The sequence below is a fragment of the Haplochromis burtoni genome, unplaced genomic scaffold, assembly GCF_018398535.1.
Source record: "Haplochromis burtoni strain Fernald_Lab_line unplaced genomic scaffold, NCSU_Asbu1 Contig_98, whole genome shotgun sequence".
Classification (NCBI taxonomy): Eukaryota; Metazoa; Chordata; class Actinopteri; order Cichliformes; family Cichlidae; genus Haplochromis; species Haplochromis burtoni.
In genome coordinates, this window is record NW_024582459.1 from 1167689 (window position 1) to 1188862 (window position 21174).

The window sequence follows — 21174 nt, forward strand, 5'->3', positions numbered from 1 at the left end:
TTATATATATACTTTTACATTACTTAAAAATATACATTTTTAATGTGAGCTACTGCTCCTCTGCATACTGTACTTGTGTCTATTCTGCCCATCTCACTGTCTGTGTCTCATACTTTGGCTCCCACACACACATCAGAGTCCTTGTCAAGCTGCCTTGGTGAAACTAATAGTAAAGGCTAATACCGAACACGTGAAGCCATGTGCTGCTTAATCTTCTGAATAATGTGATGTTTGGAAGGATAAAGTGTGCACAATGTGCTTTTGTGTGCTGCAGATGTGTTAAAGGTCAACAACAACTTTGAACTGTGCCTTCTTCATGAATCCATAAAAAGTTTTTTTTATCAGTAGCCAGACAAAATTATATTTCATAAAAAGCCACCTTTGGCTCTGGAAAATGTAATAACATAATTTTTCTGTTCACTGACATTTTATAGATACAATGATCAATCAGTGAAAGAGGGAAGATACACCCTCATGGAGGTTTAGGAATCTGTTCCATTACATTTAGCTACAACCTGAACAGAAAGGTGGACTAGACATTTGAAAAACAACAACAACAACAACAACAACAAAACATATTTGATCTCCTACAGTTAAAAGTGTAGGCACACATTAGTTATGTCTTTACATTTTGGTTCCAAAGAGCCAGACTCTCTTGTAATCGTTTAAAATGGCCTGAACCGCAGGTTTAGAAAGTTTCAGAAGGTTTTTAAAAGTTTTTCTTTGGACATTTCTCTGCTTCTTTTTTTCATTTTCAGTCCAGTTCTTGTGCCTGACAGTATTTACAAGTCATATCCTTAAGAAATAGGAAAAATCCCACAAAAACCTGAAACAGGACCTGAGACATACATCTGACCCTTCACCCGACCTATTGTTTGCTGAAGCTTGGTGGAAGGTTAAAATTGAACAAGACTGTGTTATGGAGTGATTAATCGAAATTTAGAATTTGTGTCTCAAATTGTCAATATTTATGTAGGACAGCGGTGAATGAGTGCATGCAGCCATCAGTAAAACACCATGGAGGCTCTGTCATGGTTTGGGGAACTTGTCAAAATTGATGGAATAATGAATGCAGAAAAGTACCATCAGAATTCGGAAAGCATCTGATTGGGAAGATATTCATTTTTCAGCATGACCATGATCCCAAGTACATGGCAAATGCAGTAAAAGCATACATGGATAGAAAATAACATAACGGAATCAGTCATGGATTGGCCTCCCCAGAGCTCAAGAATATTCAGGAAGTGTGGGATCATCTTTACAGAGAGTGAAACAAAACCAGCCAACATCCAAAGAAAAGCCTTGAAAGACCTTCAAGAAACTTGAAGAACTATTCCTGAAGACTGCTTGAATAAATTACAAGAAAGCTTGCCTAAGAGAGTTCAGGTTATGCTGAAAAATAAAGGTGTTCATACCCAATGTTTACTTTCAAGCTGGTTAGAACTGAACAAAACCCTTTTTTTTGCCTTATATACTCTATTTCCATTTATGTTTGCACGTTTCAACCTGTTTGACCTATTCCCCTAGCAAAATCGAAAGAAATGAATAGTGGCTCCGCTTTTGCACAATACTGTATAAAAAGTATTTGCAAAAAACACAAAAATTGTGTTAAAATGTAGTTTCTGAACAAATTCCTCCGTGTCGATTAGGCTTGTGTGAGACGAAACTGCAGTCGGAGACTTTTAACTGTCCTGCAGATCTTGCAGTGACACTGTCGCTCTGTCTGTAAAGAGGTCTTGGCTTACAACAAAAAGGCTATTACAGACTTAGAGCTGGCTCTTCATAATTATGCACATGCAGTTAACGCAATAAAAAATTTACTACAGGAAAACCGAGAGACTAAACATGGTTTTAGCCCCCGCAACATCCGTTCACCAAGCATTGATGGTTGCTTACATGTTGTATTTTTTTTTCTTTAATTGTTTTTACTAAGCAAATGTGCTAACACCATGCTTTGAAGTAAAAAGGCTGTGTGGGCACTTTAAAGCCTTTCGGATAAAGTGAAATATATTATTCACAACACCCAATGAGAAGGCTTTTGTTGTTTGTGCGTGCGTGTGTTTTGCCTGTTCAGACCCACTTATGTACAAACTTTATGCCATCACAAGGATTGACAGCTCTGGTAGAAAGGTAAAAGGCAGTCACCTCTACATGCCCCTGTATGTATGTGTCGGCTGCACAGAACGAGTGTGTGTGTGTGTGTGTTTGTGCGAGTGTGTGAAAATGCTATTCAACAGGTGGCTGCTGCAGTCAGCAGTAACAGAGATTTAATACAAGCTACACAGCAGCCATAAAAGCAAGCACACACACACTTTTACTCACTGACTGTATAGTAGCAGTCTCTAACCCATCCATTTAGAACTTCAGCATTAAAAGTAAATGAACTACATTAACATATGCAACGGCAAATAAAAAATATCAATTTGCATCACATATACAACTGTGCTGTGATTTACATGTGTGTAATAATGAGTCATTTTGACAAGCAAGCAAGAATAAAAATAACTGAATATGCTACTACTCTGTGATAATCTCACTTTCACGCTAACACAAATGCACATCCTTGTGATATTAAATATGTTCACATTTATTGTAATCTTGTAGAATTGAGCAAAGGATCCCACAACTTATATTCCAATCAGGCTCTATAGGAAGGTGGACAGAAGCACAGGAGAAGGTGAATGTGCCTGAGCGTCTGCTAAGACAACTATTTGGGAACCTAGGCAGGTCATGATTGACAGGGTCCTCGAGCAGCAGATGGCCATTTCCCAAGTCCTTTCAAATGACAGAAAGGTCAGACTCTCATCTCCTCGTGGCAGAACGCTGATGTACGTGAGACCACCAATAAGTCACTCAGACCTCTGGTTGAATTCTAAGAAGACCTAAGTGTGTTTTGTTTGAAACTAACCCCTTCAACGCCTCAGAAGCTACAGTGCAAGACAACAAAACGGAGCTCAATAAAAGCACTGAAAAGAAAACGGTGTACTTTCTCGAAGGCAAATGTAATGACATAGACAGGAGCTGATCGGCATGGCCTTTTCCCAGGACCGAAGGTACAAGCTAAAATCTGAAAATAAGAACAATTTCTCAAAGCAGCCATGTTGATATGAAATAGTAACGCATGTAAACACGTCTGTTACTACTATTTGCTGGGCTCATTTTCAAATACACAGCTTTAATTACTGTGCTTTTTAAAGAGTGTTTAACTCTATGACGAGTCCATCAAAGACAGAAAGACAACTAAGACGAAGAGAGTAATGTTATTGTAATAATAACAGCAATAATAATTAAACCAGCTGAATTCATCCTTAGAAAAAGTTTTCCTTTGCCATAAATCAAACACATAAAATACAAATATTCTAATAGAACAGATACAGTCTTACAGGCAATAATATATAATGTTCAGTTAAAGGTAAGTTTAACGTCAGTAGTAAGACCTGTTGGCTGTTTGCCTAGTCTTATGCTACTGTCTTAAGAGACAAAGTGCACAAAATTGCTATTATTGAACTGACTGTAGATGGTTCAGTAGTTCGAATATTTGGTCCATTTTTCCCTTCTCATCTCTCTTTCTGTCATCCACCTCTCCTTTCAGTACTTTTTTCATCTCTCTTCCCCTACCCCTCTTCCATCTCCTCCATTTCGGACTTCTTGTCCCGTCTACCCACACACTCCTTCAGTATCCCAACTCTCTCCATCACTTCTTCTCTTTGTTATCTCTCTCCCTCTCCTTGCGTCTAATACTCTGTCACTCTCTCTATCCATTATTCATGGCACAGCCACAGTCGGCATTAAAGGACCTTGCATTATTGCTACGGCAACAACGCAGCAGAAGCAGCCGCACTGGATCATGGGAAACTGGGTCACCTCCCAGGAGCGGGAGGGTGCGGGGGGTGCAGCAGAGGGAGGTCGCTGTCACACACACACACACACACACACACACACACACACACACACACACACACACACACACGGATAGACACACCTGATTTGTCCTACAAAGCCGGATACAGGAAAAGAAAGTGTGGGAGACGAGAGAGATATAATTGGTGTCATTATGTTAGCTTTTTTACTGAATAAGTATATATATTTATGTTTTTAAGTTTTATTTTCATGTATATATTGTCTTGTCCTTCAATCTCAGGTCGTCTACCTGGTAGTATTTTAGCTATTCCTAGTACTGCACTTTTCTTCGCAAAACTCAGATATCTTTCCTGGAGTCTGCACACCCAATTTGGGGTCTACTGTCCCATGTCTTCTGATTACCACAGTGACTACTGTTCCCTCACGCTTCACCTTCACTATTCTCTCGGCCCTTGGTGTTTATCAAGCTTCTTCAGATTTTGAATTAAATCAGTACCAGTACAAGTATTTTTGATTAGTTTTAATTTAGCCAGTAGTACGGCAAAAAAGAACTGAAAATCAATTGCAACTTCAATATTTGTTATCCAACAGTTTCAAAGGTTTTGTGTACTCAATGCATTAATCACAAATGCTCCCACTCTGCTGCCTGTCAGAAAACAGTAGATGCTTTTTATGCTTATTGATTCCACACTAAACTGATTTCAGTGAATAGATATGAGTGGAAGCAGCAATTTACAGTATGAACAAGGCCACTCTATTGATCATGACCAATCTGCCTCCCACCAGCCTCTCAACAATGAACGATAAAGACCCAGCGGCAAAAGCTAACTGATATTCATCTTTTGATGTGAAATCACTATTACATAGTGAATGAGTCATCATAAGAATAAAACAAATCCTGGAGCTGCTGACTTTATGCCAGGTGGGTCTAAATGATGAATGTAAAAAAAAAAACGTAAGGATTTTGTTTCTCATAGTGAGCAAAAAACATTCTTTGTGCTTAACTTTTATGTACATATCCGCTGTGGTTGGTTTAGTTTTAAGAAGGGTTATCAAAAAGGGATAGAGATGTTTACCTGTATTTACCTCATTATGTATTTATCCAAAAAAATACATGTCCCTATGTTAAGAATCTCTGTGTATATCACAGAAAAACAGAAATAAACACAATGAAACACTGTGTCACATGTTGCCACCAAGGAGGAAAATGGAAACATCTGTTTCTATGGGAACCCAGCCCTTTGATGATGCAGGCAAAACACACAAAGCACGCTAGCAAGTGTGCTGATAGACACAAACGCACACTTACACACACTAATGTTCTACATCATACTAATGCACGCTGTCAACAGTTTCAACACACGTGTATAGAGTACATCTATGAAAACCTTTACATTGCATGTCTGCGTGTAACAGCAAGACAGAGCACGACAGAGAGGGACGGGAGTGAAAAAAAAGAGTGCATGGCTGCCAGAACCACGACCAGATGGCTAAATGTCAGTGAATACCACACCAACATGACAGCTACTTCTCCCTAACAGAACAAGTACACACTGCAACACAGCTTCACCTATTAATTCAGTGAGCAAGTGAGCTGAGACTTCATTTCAGGGCTTCGAAAAAGTAACCACAAGCAGGAGCGTGACCACAGAGTGACAGAGCAACAACAATTTTCATGCTGATTTTGAAAAAAAAACCAAAACATGTTATTCTGCAAATGTGTTGCTGACGAGTCTGCTTCCTGCTGCTTGGGGAAGGATGGAGGCGGGGGAATGGGGAGCGGGGGGAGCCGAAATGACCTGGTGCAGAGTTTGCATTTCTCCTCGTGATGTCACAACAGCCTTTTATGGCTAGTCAAATATTAGTCTGGATTAAAAAAGGCATCTGTTTGCGACCCTAAACTACCCAAAGATCTACTGTGATCTTCCATTACCAATGTGTTGCCATGGCTCTGATATTTGCTAAATACACAATTTGCTAGGCACATGTGTATAATGTTATGAAGCCTGGTTTTCATGTTTTTACTGGTTTCCCCCTATAGATCCTAGATCCAATACTTGTTTTGAAATTCATTTGGAAAGTTGAATAAGGTATCTGTCACAACAGGTCTGAATGATCTCGTAAATTCAGTTACATGATAATCTATATTTCCTACAGCAGCGGTCCCCAACCTTTTTTGTGCCACGGACCGGTGGCAAAACCAGTACCAGTACCAAAAAAAAGAAGATTATTCACAACACACAGGAAAAGACCCAGGGAAACAGAGTTACGATAATAACTTTTTAAAAAAATAACGCTAAAAACCGATAAAAACCTTGAAAACCATAAATTTCACACCCGAGCCTCAACTCTTGCGGCCCGGTACCAAACGGGCTCAGGGGTTGGGGACCGCTGTCCTACATAATCAAATTTAATAAATGTCTAAATCTGGCTGGACTGCACATAAAAAGAATGACTCACAGTGTCCCGACACATGCTCAATAATCCAGGTAAGAAAATCCTAGAAAGTGTCTTCAATCACAGCACTGTAAGATCTCAAAATGCCACGACTGCAGCAATTCCCAGAATCTCAATCAGTTTGCGCATCAGTAATCGTGAAACTAAGCTCATTGCTCATTGTTAGGCAAATGGTGCTAGTTTTGGTTGTTATGCAACTGTACTTTTTCTGAGGTTGGGGAAACATGCAGCCAGCCAAGACTGAAGAAGTCACTTGGAAGAGCGACGAAATGTTTCTTGTACTGAAAATCCTACGTCCATCTGAATAGAATCAACTTTCTGGGAATGACTCCCAGTCACAGTACAGAACACAGCTTACTAAATAGACGCTGGTATGGAATTGCTGATCCAAGCCAAAGTGTCATTATTGATGGGTTGCATTTGCTCTTTACTTTGCTTAGGGACTTCAGACTTGAGAAACCAGTGGAATAACTAATATGTACATTTTTGCTTTTGCACACATGTGCCTGAAATGTCGTAAAAGCTGCCTCTCTACTTTAAAAAGAGCAAAGTCATTCATTGCCTCCATCCGTGACAGTGCACATTACATTGTCCTTGATCACTTGGGAGCAATGTGGCTGCCAGAGTTAAAATAATATAGATGGGTCAAATTCAAATTTCTCCAGGGTGGTTTAGTAAAATTAAACATTATATTTTATTCAGAACTTGAAACTAACCTCTGCACCACCCACTGTCTTGGTGATCACTCATTCATTATTTAATCTCATGCTGATTCATGCTCAATTTTATCGCTATCTCTATGACGTTCTATGCATGTTGCAATAATTACATTTACACAACACATGTGTAATGTTTGGCTCTGCTCTGTGATTTGTTTGCTCTTACCGTGATGAACTGCTTTTCCTACTGGGCAGAGGAGCCATTAAGTTTAAACCGACCGTATTTGTCATAATAGCAAACTAAGACAAGTACGCTCCTGATAGAAATGGGGACATTAAGACTGACACGGCTCCCTGTGGAAAGGTTGCAGTGAGAACCAGAGTTTCAGTGATGGACAGAGACATAACTCTTTAATCTCCCTGCGTGCTCTGTGTGAGCTCTAATGTGGGTCGAACAGAGGCAGAGGTTGACACTTTTAGCTCAGTAAAAATATCCTGCTCTATCTCTTTCTCTTCCTTCTCTGTCACCCTGTCTTTCTCACCACCTCTCTGTCTCTCTCCACATTACTGCTGGCACATCTGGAACGTCATACAAACGATTAAAAAAAAAATTCACCTCTGCATCAACTATTTCAGACAGTTATGTAATGCTATTTCCTACATTGGCATGAACGTTAGGAAAACTTTATTTTAGTTTCATAAGGCTCATTTGACCTGATTTAGCATTACTCACTTGCCAAATTACTCCAGCACTGAATGCCAATGCAGCAATTCAAATCTACAAGCATGTATGGTACATCCTTATATATACATATTTCCTCCCACACAAAAAATGCACCAAATACACACACACATATGCACAAATATACACACAAACATGGCTTAGAACTCAAAGGGGTTTGTGTTATGCAGATTTGGCATAAGCAGGGGGTGTAGGATAGGATAGTTTCCAGGGATTTGCTCAGGAATCATGAAATACATGCTTAAGACAGTGTTTTCACAAAAAAAAGAAAGATGCACACAAAAAAAAAGAAGAGAAAAAAATGAGGCAGAGGTCAGGAGGTTTGTGTGGAAATCTCCAAATCTTTATCATCAAAATGGGACTATTAAAAAGTAAGGGAGGAGGAAAGGGGGAGGAGGGCAAGGGTGGTTCTGTAATGGATGCGGTGCCACAGCTGCCATCATTTAGTCTTTATCTTTCATTTTTATAAGAGGTAGAGGAGCACAGCGAGGGGAAGGAGAGAAAGACTCAGGGAGGGAGGGGCAGACTGAGGTTAGCAAGGAAGAAAAATTCTTGCTTAAATGTAGTTTCAGTTCAAAACAATGATATCACCAAAGCGGATAATAAAATGTTCTGCTTTAGTCAAATGGTTCCTGTTTAACAACCATGCCATGAAAGCTTTTCAAAACAGTATGAAAACAAACTCAGTGTCAAAACGCACTTTTTTCCCCCTGGCACAAACGTGTGAATGTGAAAATGGTTAGCTACACAAGCAGATATTGCTAAACACTTAAATTAATTATCCCTTTTATTTCCTGTACTCTTCCTAAAAAGATTTCCTTTGGAATACAAAAATATGTAGGCAAAGGATCAGCTTCCTTTTTGCTTTTTTTTTTTTTTTTTTTGCTTTTTTAAATAATGCACTTGTAGATTATTGATCATTCATTTTTAACGATCTTTTTGGTAGCTAGACCAACCAAACACTAACCAATTTTTTTTTAAAGTATTTACTTCCACATTTGCTTCCTCATCTGGCAAAAGTCTATTCTCCAGCGCTATCCTGCAAGGTCAAGACTGTGATGATGAGTTGGGAGCGAGTTGGGAGCTATAATCCAGTATCTCTTCTATGTGGCTAAGCACCATGTATGGAAATACTGCATGCCAACTACATTTTTTATTTGTCTTTGCTAGTACACAAAGTACTGAATTAATTTAAACCCTGAAGGAGATGATCAGACACATTTCATAGTAGTCACCAATGTTCCCTCTAAGCTGCGCGTGTGCGCAATTGCGCACTGTTGGCACGGTCTCTGCGCACAAATCTAACCTGAATCGAAATTAAAATTAAAACTTTAACAATTCTGTTTTGCAGTGTTAGTAAGTAAGTGACTGGCTGCTCCCGTATATAATTAGAATGATGCCACCTTATCCCATAGTCCAGCCAATCACGCGATTTACATTCCTATATACCGAGCTAATCAATGTCGTTGACAGGCTATGACAGCGTCCTTATGTGCCGACACCGGTGTTTTAGCTGGCAAAACGGCGTGGCTGATGAGGACTGAAGCCACGTTAATGACAACGTGTACAACCATTGGAGATGTGAGCAGGACATTGACGGAAAAAATGTGGACTTTATACCAGTTTTTAAATTGTGTCGATAGGCCACGTAAAACCAGAATTATGATAAAAAATATTTGCAATGTTTGGTTTTCTTCCTGAATACTATCGTTGTTTATATTTACTGCGGGAAGAAACAGTAAAAACGGCGTTTTATAAGGAAAAATCTCGAAAGCACTCTCCGCCTGTGAGCAAAGATGAAACCAAAAAAACCCTCCACCCTTTCCTATTGGTCCAAAAATGTACCATGTCGACCAATCAAAAAATTATATGGCAACGTGGCATTTAGTTGTTAAGAAACGCGAGGAAGTTTTAGGAGTGACGGCGGTGTTTTGAGATGTGAGAGATTTGCGACGTTTAGCGCAAATCTTGTGTAGTTAGTGTGTAGTGTAGTCAATAGTTTTGTTGTGTGTGTCAGAACAATGAGGCGACTGCTGAATGTTACAGGTGTTACAGGAGTGATACATCTCCTGCTGTCAGGCCTGCAGGTATCAGGCTGTTGTTCTCCTTTATGTGGACAGAAATTTTTTTTTGGAGTGGCACAAATAATTTGTGTGGCATCAAATTAGATGCAGAACAGCTGATTGTTCTGTAAATATTTTGAAATGTTTGTTTAAAAAACGCCTTGGCTGCATTTTTAGGTAAACAGCTGCAAAAAGCTGTGTTGTTTGCAAAACTCAGTCATTTTTTTGAAGACGTAATTGCCCAACATTTGTCTTTATATACTGTATTTTGCAGAGAGAGTTACAGAACTCTCTCCCAGACCACAGCTCATACTCATAATACAAGTTAGAGCTTTATAAAAAATAAATAAATAAATAAAAAACTTGTGTTTTCAAAAGTGTTAACATACTACACAGGTCATTTTTTTAAAATTTTCATTGTAAGTTGGCTAAAGCAGTTCATTAAAAGTAGTCTAACATAGATGTAAATGCTGTAATTTGATTATTTTAATATAATTATAATTTAATATAATTTTAACCATGTGACTTGGATGGATTTGATGCTGGCATGACCACAGTCCACACGTCTGCTGTTTCTCACAGTGGTCCAAGGGATCGCCCAGGGAGCTCAGACACATGGAAAATTAGATGGAACATTGGTAGTCACTCTAGCAGAAAGAAAGAAAAAAAAAGCCCTTCCCTGTGCATATGTAAAGCAATTTGTTCATTGCCAAACCAGGTAACAGTGGGTTGCTAGTGGCAAGTGCAGGCTGTGGCTGCAAGAGTCACCGGTTGTATTTCGCACTGCATCGTATGCTATTCAATTCAATTCAATTTTATTTATAAATCACAACAGCAGTCGCATCAGGCCCTTGTTGTAAGACAAACACCCTACAATAATAGAGAGAAAACCCCAACTATCAAATGACCCCTTTTCACCAAGCACTTCGCAACAGCAGCAGGAAAAGCTTCCTTTAATTAAACAGGCAGCTATATGGACAAAAGTACTGGGCCATCAACACGTTACACCTGACCATGAAGCCGCTGGTGCACTGTTTTGATGGTGATGTTAATGCTAGAGGAAGTTTGGAATTCTGAAATAATTAAGTCAGCAGAATCTTTTACACACTATGTGCTTTAGTGCTTGACGACACTGCTCTGTGGCTCTATGTGGTCTTCCACTTCTAGCGGAGTTGAAATATATAGAAGGGAAAAGTTTTCACTTGTTGCAGGTGTGGTATCCTATAAAAAGTTTTAAAAAGTTTAAAAGAATAAATATAAAAGTTTTAATTCAGTAAATGGACTGGTACTTGCATAACAGCTTCTACTCAGTTGAGTCTTATTCAAGCAACATTCACACACACATTCATACATTATCTATGCCTAAGTGCTTTCTCTGGCATCATGGGCAACTTGGGAGTTAATATCTAGCCCAGGGTTACTTTGACATGCAAGCTACAGGAGGCAGGGATCGATCCGCCAACCTTTCGATTAACAGATAACCTGAGGATCATAGCTGCCCTCTGTGAGCTCTTTAGAACGACCCACTTGTTTAGTCAGTAAAACCACACTGGATGGCTAGGTGCTTGATTTTTGGGGGTCAGTCAAAACATCCTTCACTCCCACCTAGTTGCTCCAATCTCTTGCTTAAAAGTCATTTTCTGTGCAACACCGCCCCACCACACACACACACACACACACACACATGCACACACACACACACACACACACGCACACACACACTATCACTATCACTAAAAGAAAACATAGACCCAATGTGGTTAGATAAGTGAACATAAAGACAGATGCTGATCGTTCCTTGAGGTCTATAAATAGACATTCCTAGCAACCAGCAGAGTAGCACCCAATGGAACAGCATGTCAACTTGATCCTCTACAGCACGAATGATGAGATGACAACAAGACAAGTGGAGAAAGACAAGTGGAGAGTCTAGAGTTTACCAGGCAATATTTGGAGGAACATGCAGGTCAGAATTTAACATAAACAATGGCTCACTGGCCCAGGGCCAGTAAGAAACCCTATCTAGGCAAATGCTTACTCTAAGTACCAAAGAAGCAGCTTTTCAAACTATGCCACTCTATAATTTCACCTTGTAAAAGGTTCTTGTCAAAGGGACCTTATGCGATTGCAAAAAAAAGAAGTGGTTCGTCGTGTCATGATCAACACAGTAAACCTCGGTAAAGGAAGGCAACAGAGCTTTCAGTTTGGGTTTCTGCTGTCCAGAGAGCTAACTGCCTATTTAAGTCCAACTCGCTCCAGTGATAAATAATACTTAATAACTATGTGCAATATAAACATAATATATACTAATGGGTAATGGAATTTTCATTACTTTAATTAAAAGAAAACTAATCCAAGGATACATATAGGCCCATCAATAGGTAAAATCTTAGCAAGTACAATCCACTTTCAAATTGAACAGGCACAGCCAATAAAAAAATTGTTATGCAATCATCAGAGATGAATTTTGAAGTTATGTACAGTGAATTAATCGTACATGCCTATACCTTTGTCCTGCTCTGCCATGTAAATATCGTTTTAGTTCATCGTTAAGTGTTTGACAGGCAGGGTGTTATAATATGAACACACATATATATAGATATATATTCAAGGATTGTGGATATAAGTTAGATTGGTGTGAAATTAAAACAACAAGAAGCTTTTATGAGGTGCATAAATGCTAAAAATGAGTTATTTTAGCCCTTTAGTAGGTGGTTGCTAGGCATCATGATTACATCATAATATCTGATATAGATAAGAACCTTCAGGGACCTAAGATGTACCAGTGTGGGAAGTTTGGTTTTTCAACTCTTGATTGTATGGGAGTTTGCAGACCAGCAGACAGGCAGTACTTTAGTTGTTGTAATATGTAGCAAAACCTGTACCATAAATAAAGGAGGTGGCTAAAAAGCAAAAATGTGTCACTCAATATAGTTTGGCACCATAAACTTTAAGAAAAGAGAAAAATCCTGTTTGGTTTTTAAAAAAAAAAAGTTAACTGTGTTAACAAATACTGCTGTCTGTATAGAAAAGCAAAGATGAGACACAGAGACTGGGTAGGAGTGTGTATGAGATGTGCCGGGGTCCATTACCCTCAAACAGGTGATTCATTTATACAAAGGTGCTCATTTCACATGCCTTCTGCAGAGCCGGCAGCTACTTCATCCAACACTGAAGACTCCGTCACGCACTACAGATACACACAAATATACCCCTTGTGAAACGCAAAAGAAATTTAACTAATTATGTGTATTTGTGCACACAGGATGCCACAGCGAGCTGACAGTAGGTCTCTTACCCCTCCTCTCAATTACTCAGTGTCTAGTCTGATGTATCGATTAGCTAATTGCTTTGTTATGGCAACATTATTCTGTCAATCTAAAAGATATTGATCTGATTAGTCAGAGCAGCGAAGTAAAAATGTGACTGAATAGAACAAAGGCGTTGGTGGGAAAGAGAGAAGCGGTGAAGTGAACGTGTTTAAATTTAGCCTCACATTTAAATTTTAAAAATTTTACAGTTAAAAAAAGAAAAGGAAAAAAATGTGGTCGCTAAACTGAACGATCCAAAGTGCAGCATATATATCCTCCCTGAGAGAAGAGACTTTCTCACACTTTGGTTCCTATCCTTCCCATCTGTAACCAAGGACAGATGAGGCGCATCACTACGGTTACCATATCCATGACAACCTCTCCTGCTGCTATTATTGGGCATGTCGTCAAGGAGACAGAGCGGCACATTATGGGATGCAGACAGAAATAGAAATCTTGAACTGGGAGAAATACAACAGATCTGTGGTATTACATAACAAGGACTTGCAAACCTACTGAGGGGGTGCCACACTGAATCTGAAACTCAGGTATGATTAAAGCAGGGTTGGGGGGAGTATGTTTATAAATACATTATTACAAGTATACTTAAAAGTATAACTGTAAGAACAATTTGAATATTCCTCAGTTCCATTTGTAGTTGACGGCAGCTACTCTGCAAGTTCTTCTTATATAATGCCAATGAAAAAACTTTAGAAGACAAGATCACAGGAATGGACTGATGACAGGTGGCATCAATCATTGGGTGGACTAAATAGTGGATAAAAAAAAAGAGAAACAAGTAGCTTGGGAGTGTGTCATTGCTGCAGTGAAGACGGTAAGGCAGAAACTTGTGCAAATGGATTCCAAACTGCAACAGCCATATGCAACCAGCAGGATAATTGTATAAAAAAAGGAGAAATGGAAAGAAATAAAGCTTTTGGTAAACTAACAAAATCCCACGGGACTAAACACTTAATGATAAAAATAATAATGATAAGCTACATGGGAAAGAAAATTAATGACAGCAATATCCAACAAGGATGGAAAATGCTACAACAATACTAAATAACAACACAAAAGGTTAAGGTTAAGCTGTGAGGAAGGCAGTATTTATAAGACTCCCGTGGTTCAAACTAACATTACAGGGCTGCCTCACAGTCTGCAGCACTGGAAAGGTGACACTAACTTATCTTAGTGTAACGGGAATGATCATGCCACTGAGTTTCCTGCTGGTTAAACAATATGGTCACAGGTTCCCTCTTCCTAAATGTGCATTAAGAGTCATTTGGGCCGTTAGTGTCCTTAATCAAAGCAGCTCTGGATAAAGCCATCCTCTAAATTATTATGTGAATATAATGAGGATCACAATAGACACTCTGGCAAATTAAAAAGTGGAAAGTAATATGGATTCTGGCAGTCTTTGGTTTAATTACTGCTGTGCAAACACAATGAAAAAAAAAGCTCAATAGGGCCAGTTGTTAAATAGCGTAAACATAAAGAACATGCTTAAGAGGCCCTTATGGCATTATCAGATGAAGGCACTGTTATTAAATATGATGTTCTCATTCTGACATGTGTTTGTCACAAAAAAAACATCAAAAAACATTTAAAAAGCATTAAACGGTGTATCGGTTTAGTGGCAGATGTTTGAATAAAGACAAAAATACACTCACTGGCCTCTTTGTTAGGTACACCTGTTCACCTGCACATTAATGCAAGTATCTAACCAGCCTGTCACATTTAGTCATATAGACAAGGTCAAGATTACTCACTGAAGTTTAAACTGACCACCAGAATAGAGAAGAAATGTGATTTAAGTGCCTTTTACTGCCTCATGCTCCTTGGTGTCTGACAGATGAGCAGCAATTCCCTGAGTGAAATTGCCTTGTTGATATCAGAGGTCAAAGGAGAATGGCCAGGGTGCGTTGAGCTGATAGGAAGGCAACAATCACTCAAACTCAAATAATCACTTGTTACAAGCAAGGTTTGTTGAAGAGCATCTTTGAGACACATACAACACATCACATTTTGAAGTAGATGGGCTACAGCAGCAGAAGACCACACTGTGCGCCAGTCCTTTTAGCTAATAAACAGCAAACTGAGGCTACAATTCACAAAGGTTTGCCAAAACTGGACAACAGAAGATTGGGAAAAATGCCACCTTGTCTGAAGAGCCTCGATTTTAGATGGTAAGGTCAGAATTTGGCATAAACAGCAAGTATTGATCAATCCCATCTTGTATCAAAGAGTAGGCTGCTACCGGTGGTGTAATAGGATAGGGGATATTTGTTTAGTACACTTTTTTACCCCTTAGTAGCAACTATGGAAACTCCAACAAATTATCCCAAACTTGTTTCTTAAACATAACAATAAGTTCAATACACTCAAATACCTTCCACAGTCACCAGATCTCAAACCAATAGAGCACCTTTGGGATGTGGTAAAACGGGAGATTTGCCTCAGGGATGCATAACTGACAAATCTGTAGCAATTGTGTGATGCTATGATGCCAATATGCACCAAAACCTCTGAGGAATATTTCCACCACCATATTTTTTGTACCGTCACACATTTGACGACATCTGTGTCTGAGTGAAACGAGATCTGAACCACTGATGCCTCCACACATTAATCAGCCAGACAGCTGTGCAATAGATCTATCCCCCCACCCGCCTAAAAAAAAAAGTACTTTTTGATTTAAGTTGCCTAGTTGTTAATACTGCACAGACACAGACACTTACATATACATGGTTCGCCGGTATATTTAAGACTCTGGTCCATCTGCGCACTGCTTCCTGTCTGTCAGAAGGTTATAAAACTAATTGAGCACAGCTGTAGTGGTTGTGTGTGTTGTATCTGTTCATTAACTTAGGAGGTGGGGAGGGGCCACCCGTAGGGTCCAAAAAAGAAAAAAAAAAGAAAAACTTGGCAAAAATATATGACTTGACAGTAGTTTTGTTTAGGCCTTGCATTTTATCTAACAGTGTTCCTCACAGTGTGCCAGGGCTTTGTGCTTTATACGGTTTCAGAACACTGAAGCCCTCTACGGTGCTTCCATACGGTGGGAAAAACTGAGAGACTTATTACACAGTTCAGATTTCAAGTGAAAACCTCTTCTGCACTGAAAGACAAAATAATATTTACATAAAACAGAATTTCCATTTGGGTTTCCAACATGAATGACTGCGCTAGCTGCTTTTCACCTGAAAGTTCAGCCTTTCTCGATGCCTCTGAAGGATCAAGTTCTGTCAGTCTGTGCTGCTAATCTTATTAACGGTTTGATAACATAAATAGAACCTTTCAAATTATATGAAAGAGTGTGATTAAAGAGCTAAAAAGCAAAGCGTGATAAGCAGAGAGAGTAGGTGATGGGCATGGATCTAGAAGATAAAAAACAGCTGTCTGTTTGCTGACTCATATGCACCTGCTCTGACACTGTATCTTTATGCGAGAAATTAGAGGGTTGGCATACAGTTAAACAAATAAAAACAAATATTTAATCATTCACAGATGTGCTGTAAGTCCAACACAACATTATGAGTATGCAAGGTGAAAAAAGCCTAAATGGGGCCTCTTTTTCTGCTATTTGTATTCAGAAGACAAGACGGAACCATTCTCCAAACATGTAGAGATGTGTGGAAATGTGAAGGCCATAGTAAAGTGTGAGTTGTACAAGATATCCTTAGGAAGAAGGAAAGAAAGAGTTGGAAACAGAGTGCCAGATGTTACAAGGCCTCAGAGGGATTAGTCTCCTCTAACTATAAGGTTTTGTCTGCATACAGGATTTTTTGGCATCTCCCAAAGAGGTTTTAGCCAGAGCCAAAGGAAAAATCACCAGCATTATATTAACATTCGTTTTTTAACAGAAGAATTCTATGAAATAACAAGAAAATGCATAGATTTCTGTCACATGAGTTAAAATAGACTCACTATTTTAACAGTCACAGTCAAGCCCTAGAGATTCGAGCCAGGAAAAACCCTGTAACTATACACTGGCATACATTTGCCAGCTGACACACACATTCACACATATGTGACGCACATAAATCACATGTACAGTCGAGTCTAAAAGTTTGGAACCACGCTGAATATCAGTCATAGAAACCTGGAAATCCTTTGAGCACTTGGAAACATTTTAAAACACAAGAAGCTGAGATGCTAAATGTGAAGAATCAAGTGTGCTAAAGGAGGGCTAAATAGAGGACTTCTCAATATGAACTCATGGCTAGGCTGAAGGATTCTTAGGGGGAAGTGTAAGTCACATCAAATGCTTTGTGGAAACTGGTTCAGCTGTTTCCCAAGCACGGTCAGGCAGAACAAAACTGACCACATAATCAAAAGATCAATAGATCAGGCGTTATTTTCACAGAAAGACAGAAAAGTAGCTTCACCACAGTTGCGGGATTTGCTAAATGAAGTACACAACACTTCAGTCCACTAAAGACCTGTTAAAAAGGAATGACAGCAGTAACAAAAGGGTGCGTGTAAGGAACAGGAGAAAGCTGATACTGTATACTGTAGTGTATCAAACTCACAAGGGAAATATAATCATGACTATTTTGGACACTGTAAAACTGGACAATAGCAGTAAATCAACTGACTGCTAAGTGTAACGCCAATCTTCACCTGTAATACTCTGCAAGCACCTGACCACAGCCTCACTGAGCATTTATGGGGACACTTTATGACTGAAAAAGCCAAGCATTCCTAACATCACAAGAAGCTTGTCAAATCATGGCTGAGTTTAACGTGTCATCATTGTGGTTACTGTCAGTGTAGCTCTGAAACCCATTTAAATTTTTCAAAGGTTTAATACAAAGCTTTTTATCAACTCTTAACATATGAATGAACAATGCAAAAATACAATTTGCAAATTTGCACACCAAAATGATGGTTTTGCCCACAAAAAATGAGGCCTCATCTTTGATCAGATTAACCCACAAAGCTTTGTATATTTCATACAACTCTGAACTCAAGTTAAAAGTTATAATCAATAACCTTTTCAAAAAATTAGGGTAATTCCATGCCCGTTTTCCCCAAAGTTTCTGCCTTTCATTAATTTTACTCGCTCATTCTTATGCTGTACCTTCGCTAACTTGGCAAAACCGCATACAGTTCATGACAGTAAATCATACAAGGATGAATCAACCGGAAATGTGCAAATTACACGCTAGAACGCTAAGGAAAAACAGCAAATGCTGCTAATGAATTGCTTAATAAATCACCCCCTACAAACACAAGGTAACTCAAGTGTCAGGCCGAAGCAACAGGACTGCAAAAACATACCCAGTGAACCAAGCAGCATCTATTATACCAAGCCGCAAGCAAGCATACTGAGCTGTAAAAGAGCTTAAATATCATGCACTACTCACCAAGTTGGAGTTGGTGGCGTTCGAGTCATCCTCAGGAAAGGGGATGTAGACAGCTAAGGCCACACAGTTGGCAAAAATTGTCATCAGGATGATGATCTCAAATGGTCTGAGTGAAAAGTTAAGGTGGAATAGTGTACACAAAACAAGAGATACAGAAGCATTTACATAGCAATGATTATCTTGGTTTACTTGAGTACACTTTAAAAACATTAAACTGAGTCAAATACATTTCTTCTGCTTTTGGAGTACCTCAGAGTTGGTTTTAAAATCTGTGATGGAAAACACAAAATAATATAGACTCTGGTTTCTGACCTCCTTGTATAGAAAAAGTCTTCATATTAAGCATGTTATTTCAACAGAGAAGTATTTTTAACCACAGCAATACATCTTTACATAAGCATAGGTATATATAAACATCGCAGAGTGCACAAGGAGTGTACACAAGGAGAGAGATCAAAGTCAGTGAGTTTGGCTTTTTGTTAACAATGACACACGCTGGCTTACTTAGAGACCTCTTTGTGCGTAGTGGAGGGAGGCGAGGGTTAGAGAGACGCTGCATGGCCTAATATGGGTGCGGCAAGGAGCAGGCCTGTCGCGTGGAAGACGGGATGAGGAAAGAGTGAGAGCAAGATGGAATAAGAGAGGAGAGACACAGAGGGCTTTTATTTGGAACGGTCCTTCAGAGGGGAGTGACCTCATTATTTTGGGCCTCAGAGAGAGAGAGAGAAAGAGAGGGGTGGGAGAGAGAGGAGAGCTACAGATAAAGAGAAAGAAAGGGAGAGAGTGTGAAGGAGAGATAGAGGAGCTCTGGTTTTCATCAACACAATTACAAACCGCCACTGCTGTCACCTCCCTCCACCTTCTTCTTGCCCTCCCTCTTCTTCTATTCTTACCTTCCTTTTCTTACTTTGTTCCCCTCCTGTCTGCCTTCACTCTCGGCTGCATATCAAATTGGTCTAGACTCCAGACCTCAAGGTATAATGTAAACAGCAATGTACTGATGACTCGGGCTGTCAAAACCTCCAATCCTGAAGACAAACCATCAGCAAAGTCATATATATTAACTGACACTAACATATTGCATCATACCGCGAAAGCAGTTGGGGTTTTTTTTTTGTCCTTGAGACCAGGGTTTAATTTTTCACTACACCGAATCTCACTGTTGGAGTTGGAAGTGGCGGTTTGGCAGGTGCTGTAACAACTGGTAAATTAATCTAATCAGCCAATCGCTTGACAGCACTTCATTGCATTTATACATGTAGACATGGTTGAGGCCACTTGTTGCATAAGAACATCACCAAAAGCACAACTCATAAAACCTTGAAGCAGACGAGCTACAGGAATTGAAGACCACACTGCCACTCTTGTCGGCTAAGAACAGGAAACTGAGGCGATAATTCACATGGGCTCACCAAAATTGAACAATAGAAGATTGGAAACATGTTGCCTGGTCTGATGAGTTTCAATTTCTGCTGCTACATTCAGACGGTAGTGTCAGAATTTGATGCAGAAATCATTAAAGCATGGATCCGTCTGGCCTGTCATAAACTTCTTATTTAGAGTTGCAGATGGTAAAAAATAAATCAACATTCAGATATGGTTAGAAGTTTACATACATTCAACATGGGCATGAATGCCATGGTAATTTGGGGGTTTTAATGTTTTCTTTGAACTGTTCCAGAGTGGAATAATTCTGCAGCACACATCTTAAATGACTTTAAAAAAACAAACAAAAAAAAAACAAGAATTGGATGCAAAAGTCTGAATTTACTTTGGATTTTCTCGTTTTAACCCCAACAAGTTCTACAGATCACAGCCTTATAGTCTTCTGAAGTATTGCTTGCAATAGGTTTAGATGACCAATAAGAAATGGGTAAGTAATTCCCCAAAAATGGCCCCAACAATTTTAGCAATCATACTACTTGCACCATTAATAATTGCTGTGTGACTAGAAACAGACCTCCTATTCATTTTAGAGGCTTAACTTCTGTTGTAAGAACAGCACTGTAAACACATAAAAGAGAAAGAGCTTCAAATTATTACCATCAAGCAAATGTTTTGTTTATGTTTGGATTAAGAATTGACTCTTGAACACCATCGGCCACGAGATCATTCAGCTCGTTCAGCTTGGGACCAAAATGCATCAAAGTTAATCACTCACCCTTCTACCAAGGGCTCATTAAACTCACTTCAGACATATGGGGACCCACTGAAAAATAGGCCTGTGACTCATTCTGCATTCCTGACCCATAATTTCAAAAACCCTTGAGGTCTGCTTCCATCAGCATGATAATAAATCTACTGTCTGCTGTGCTGTTGAGAGCAAAACAACACTTGGAGGAAATTTGGGAGGTCTGTACCAAATCTATTCGTAACGTACATTAATTAGCATAACAACAATAGCAATATGCATCTTTAAGACCACAGGAAATAAAGAAATATCACTGGGAATCAGCATTTTGCTGCAAGCAAACTGAGAGCTCTAAAATTAACCAGAGTAAATAAAATTGAAATCAACATCCATGAAGCTGAGAGGCTTTTATGGCTGATACAATGTAACATTTTCCTGGGTGCTACATGCCTCAGACAGCAGCACACAAATATATATATATATATATATATATATAAATTCTGCATTCTGACAGGCTAACTGTGTTTCTTGGAACAGAATTTCACTTTGGGATTGCATCCTAGTACCCCTGAAGCTGT

At 39.2% G+C, this 21174-nt stretch overlaps 1 protein-coding gene across 5 annotated transcripts in view; it reads right to left on the reverse strand.

Moving 5' to 3' along the window:
• The window catches only part of cacna1c (calcium channel, voltage-dependent, L type, alpha 1C subunit), a 218234-nt gene that overhangs the window by 127597 nt on the left and 69463 nt on the right, over positions 1-21174 (reverse strand). For all 5 annotated transcript variants that reach the window (XM_042222950.1, XM_042222948.1, XM_042222952.1 and 2 more), the window contains exon 3: positions 18466-18571. In XM_042222950.1, the coding sequence (XP_042078884.1) occupies positions 18466-18571 (106 nt within the window). The remainder of the gene's footprint in view (positions 1-18465; positions 18572-21174) is intronic.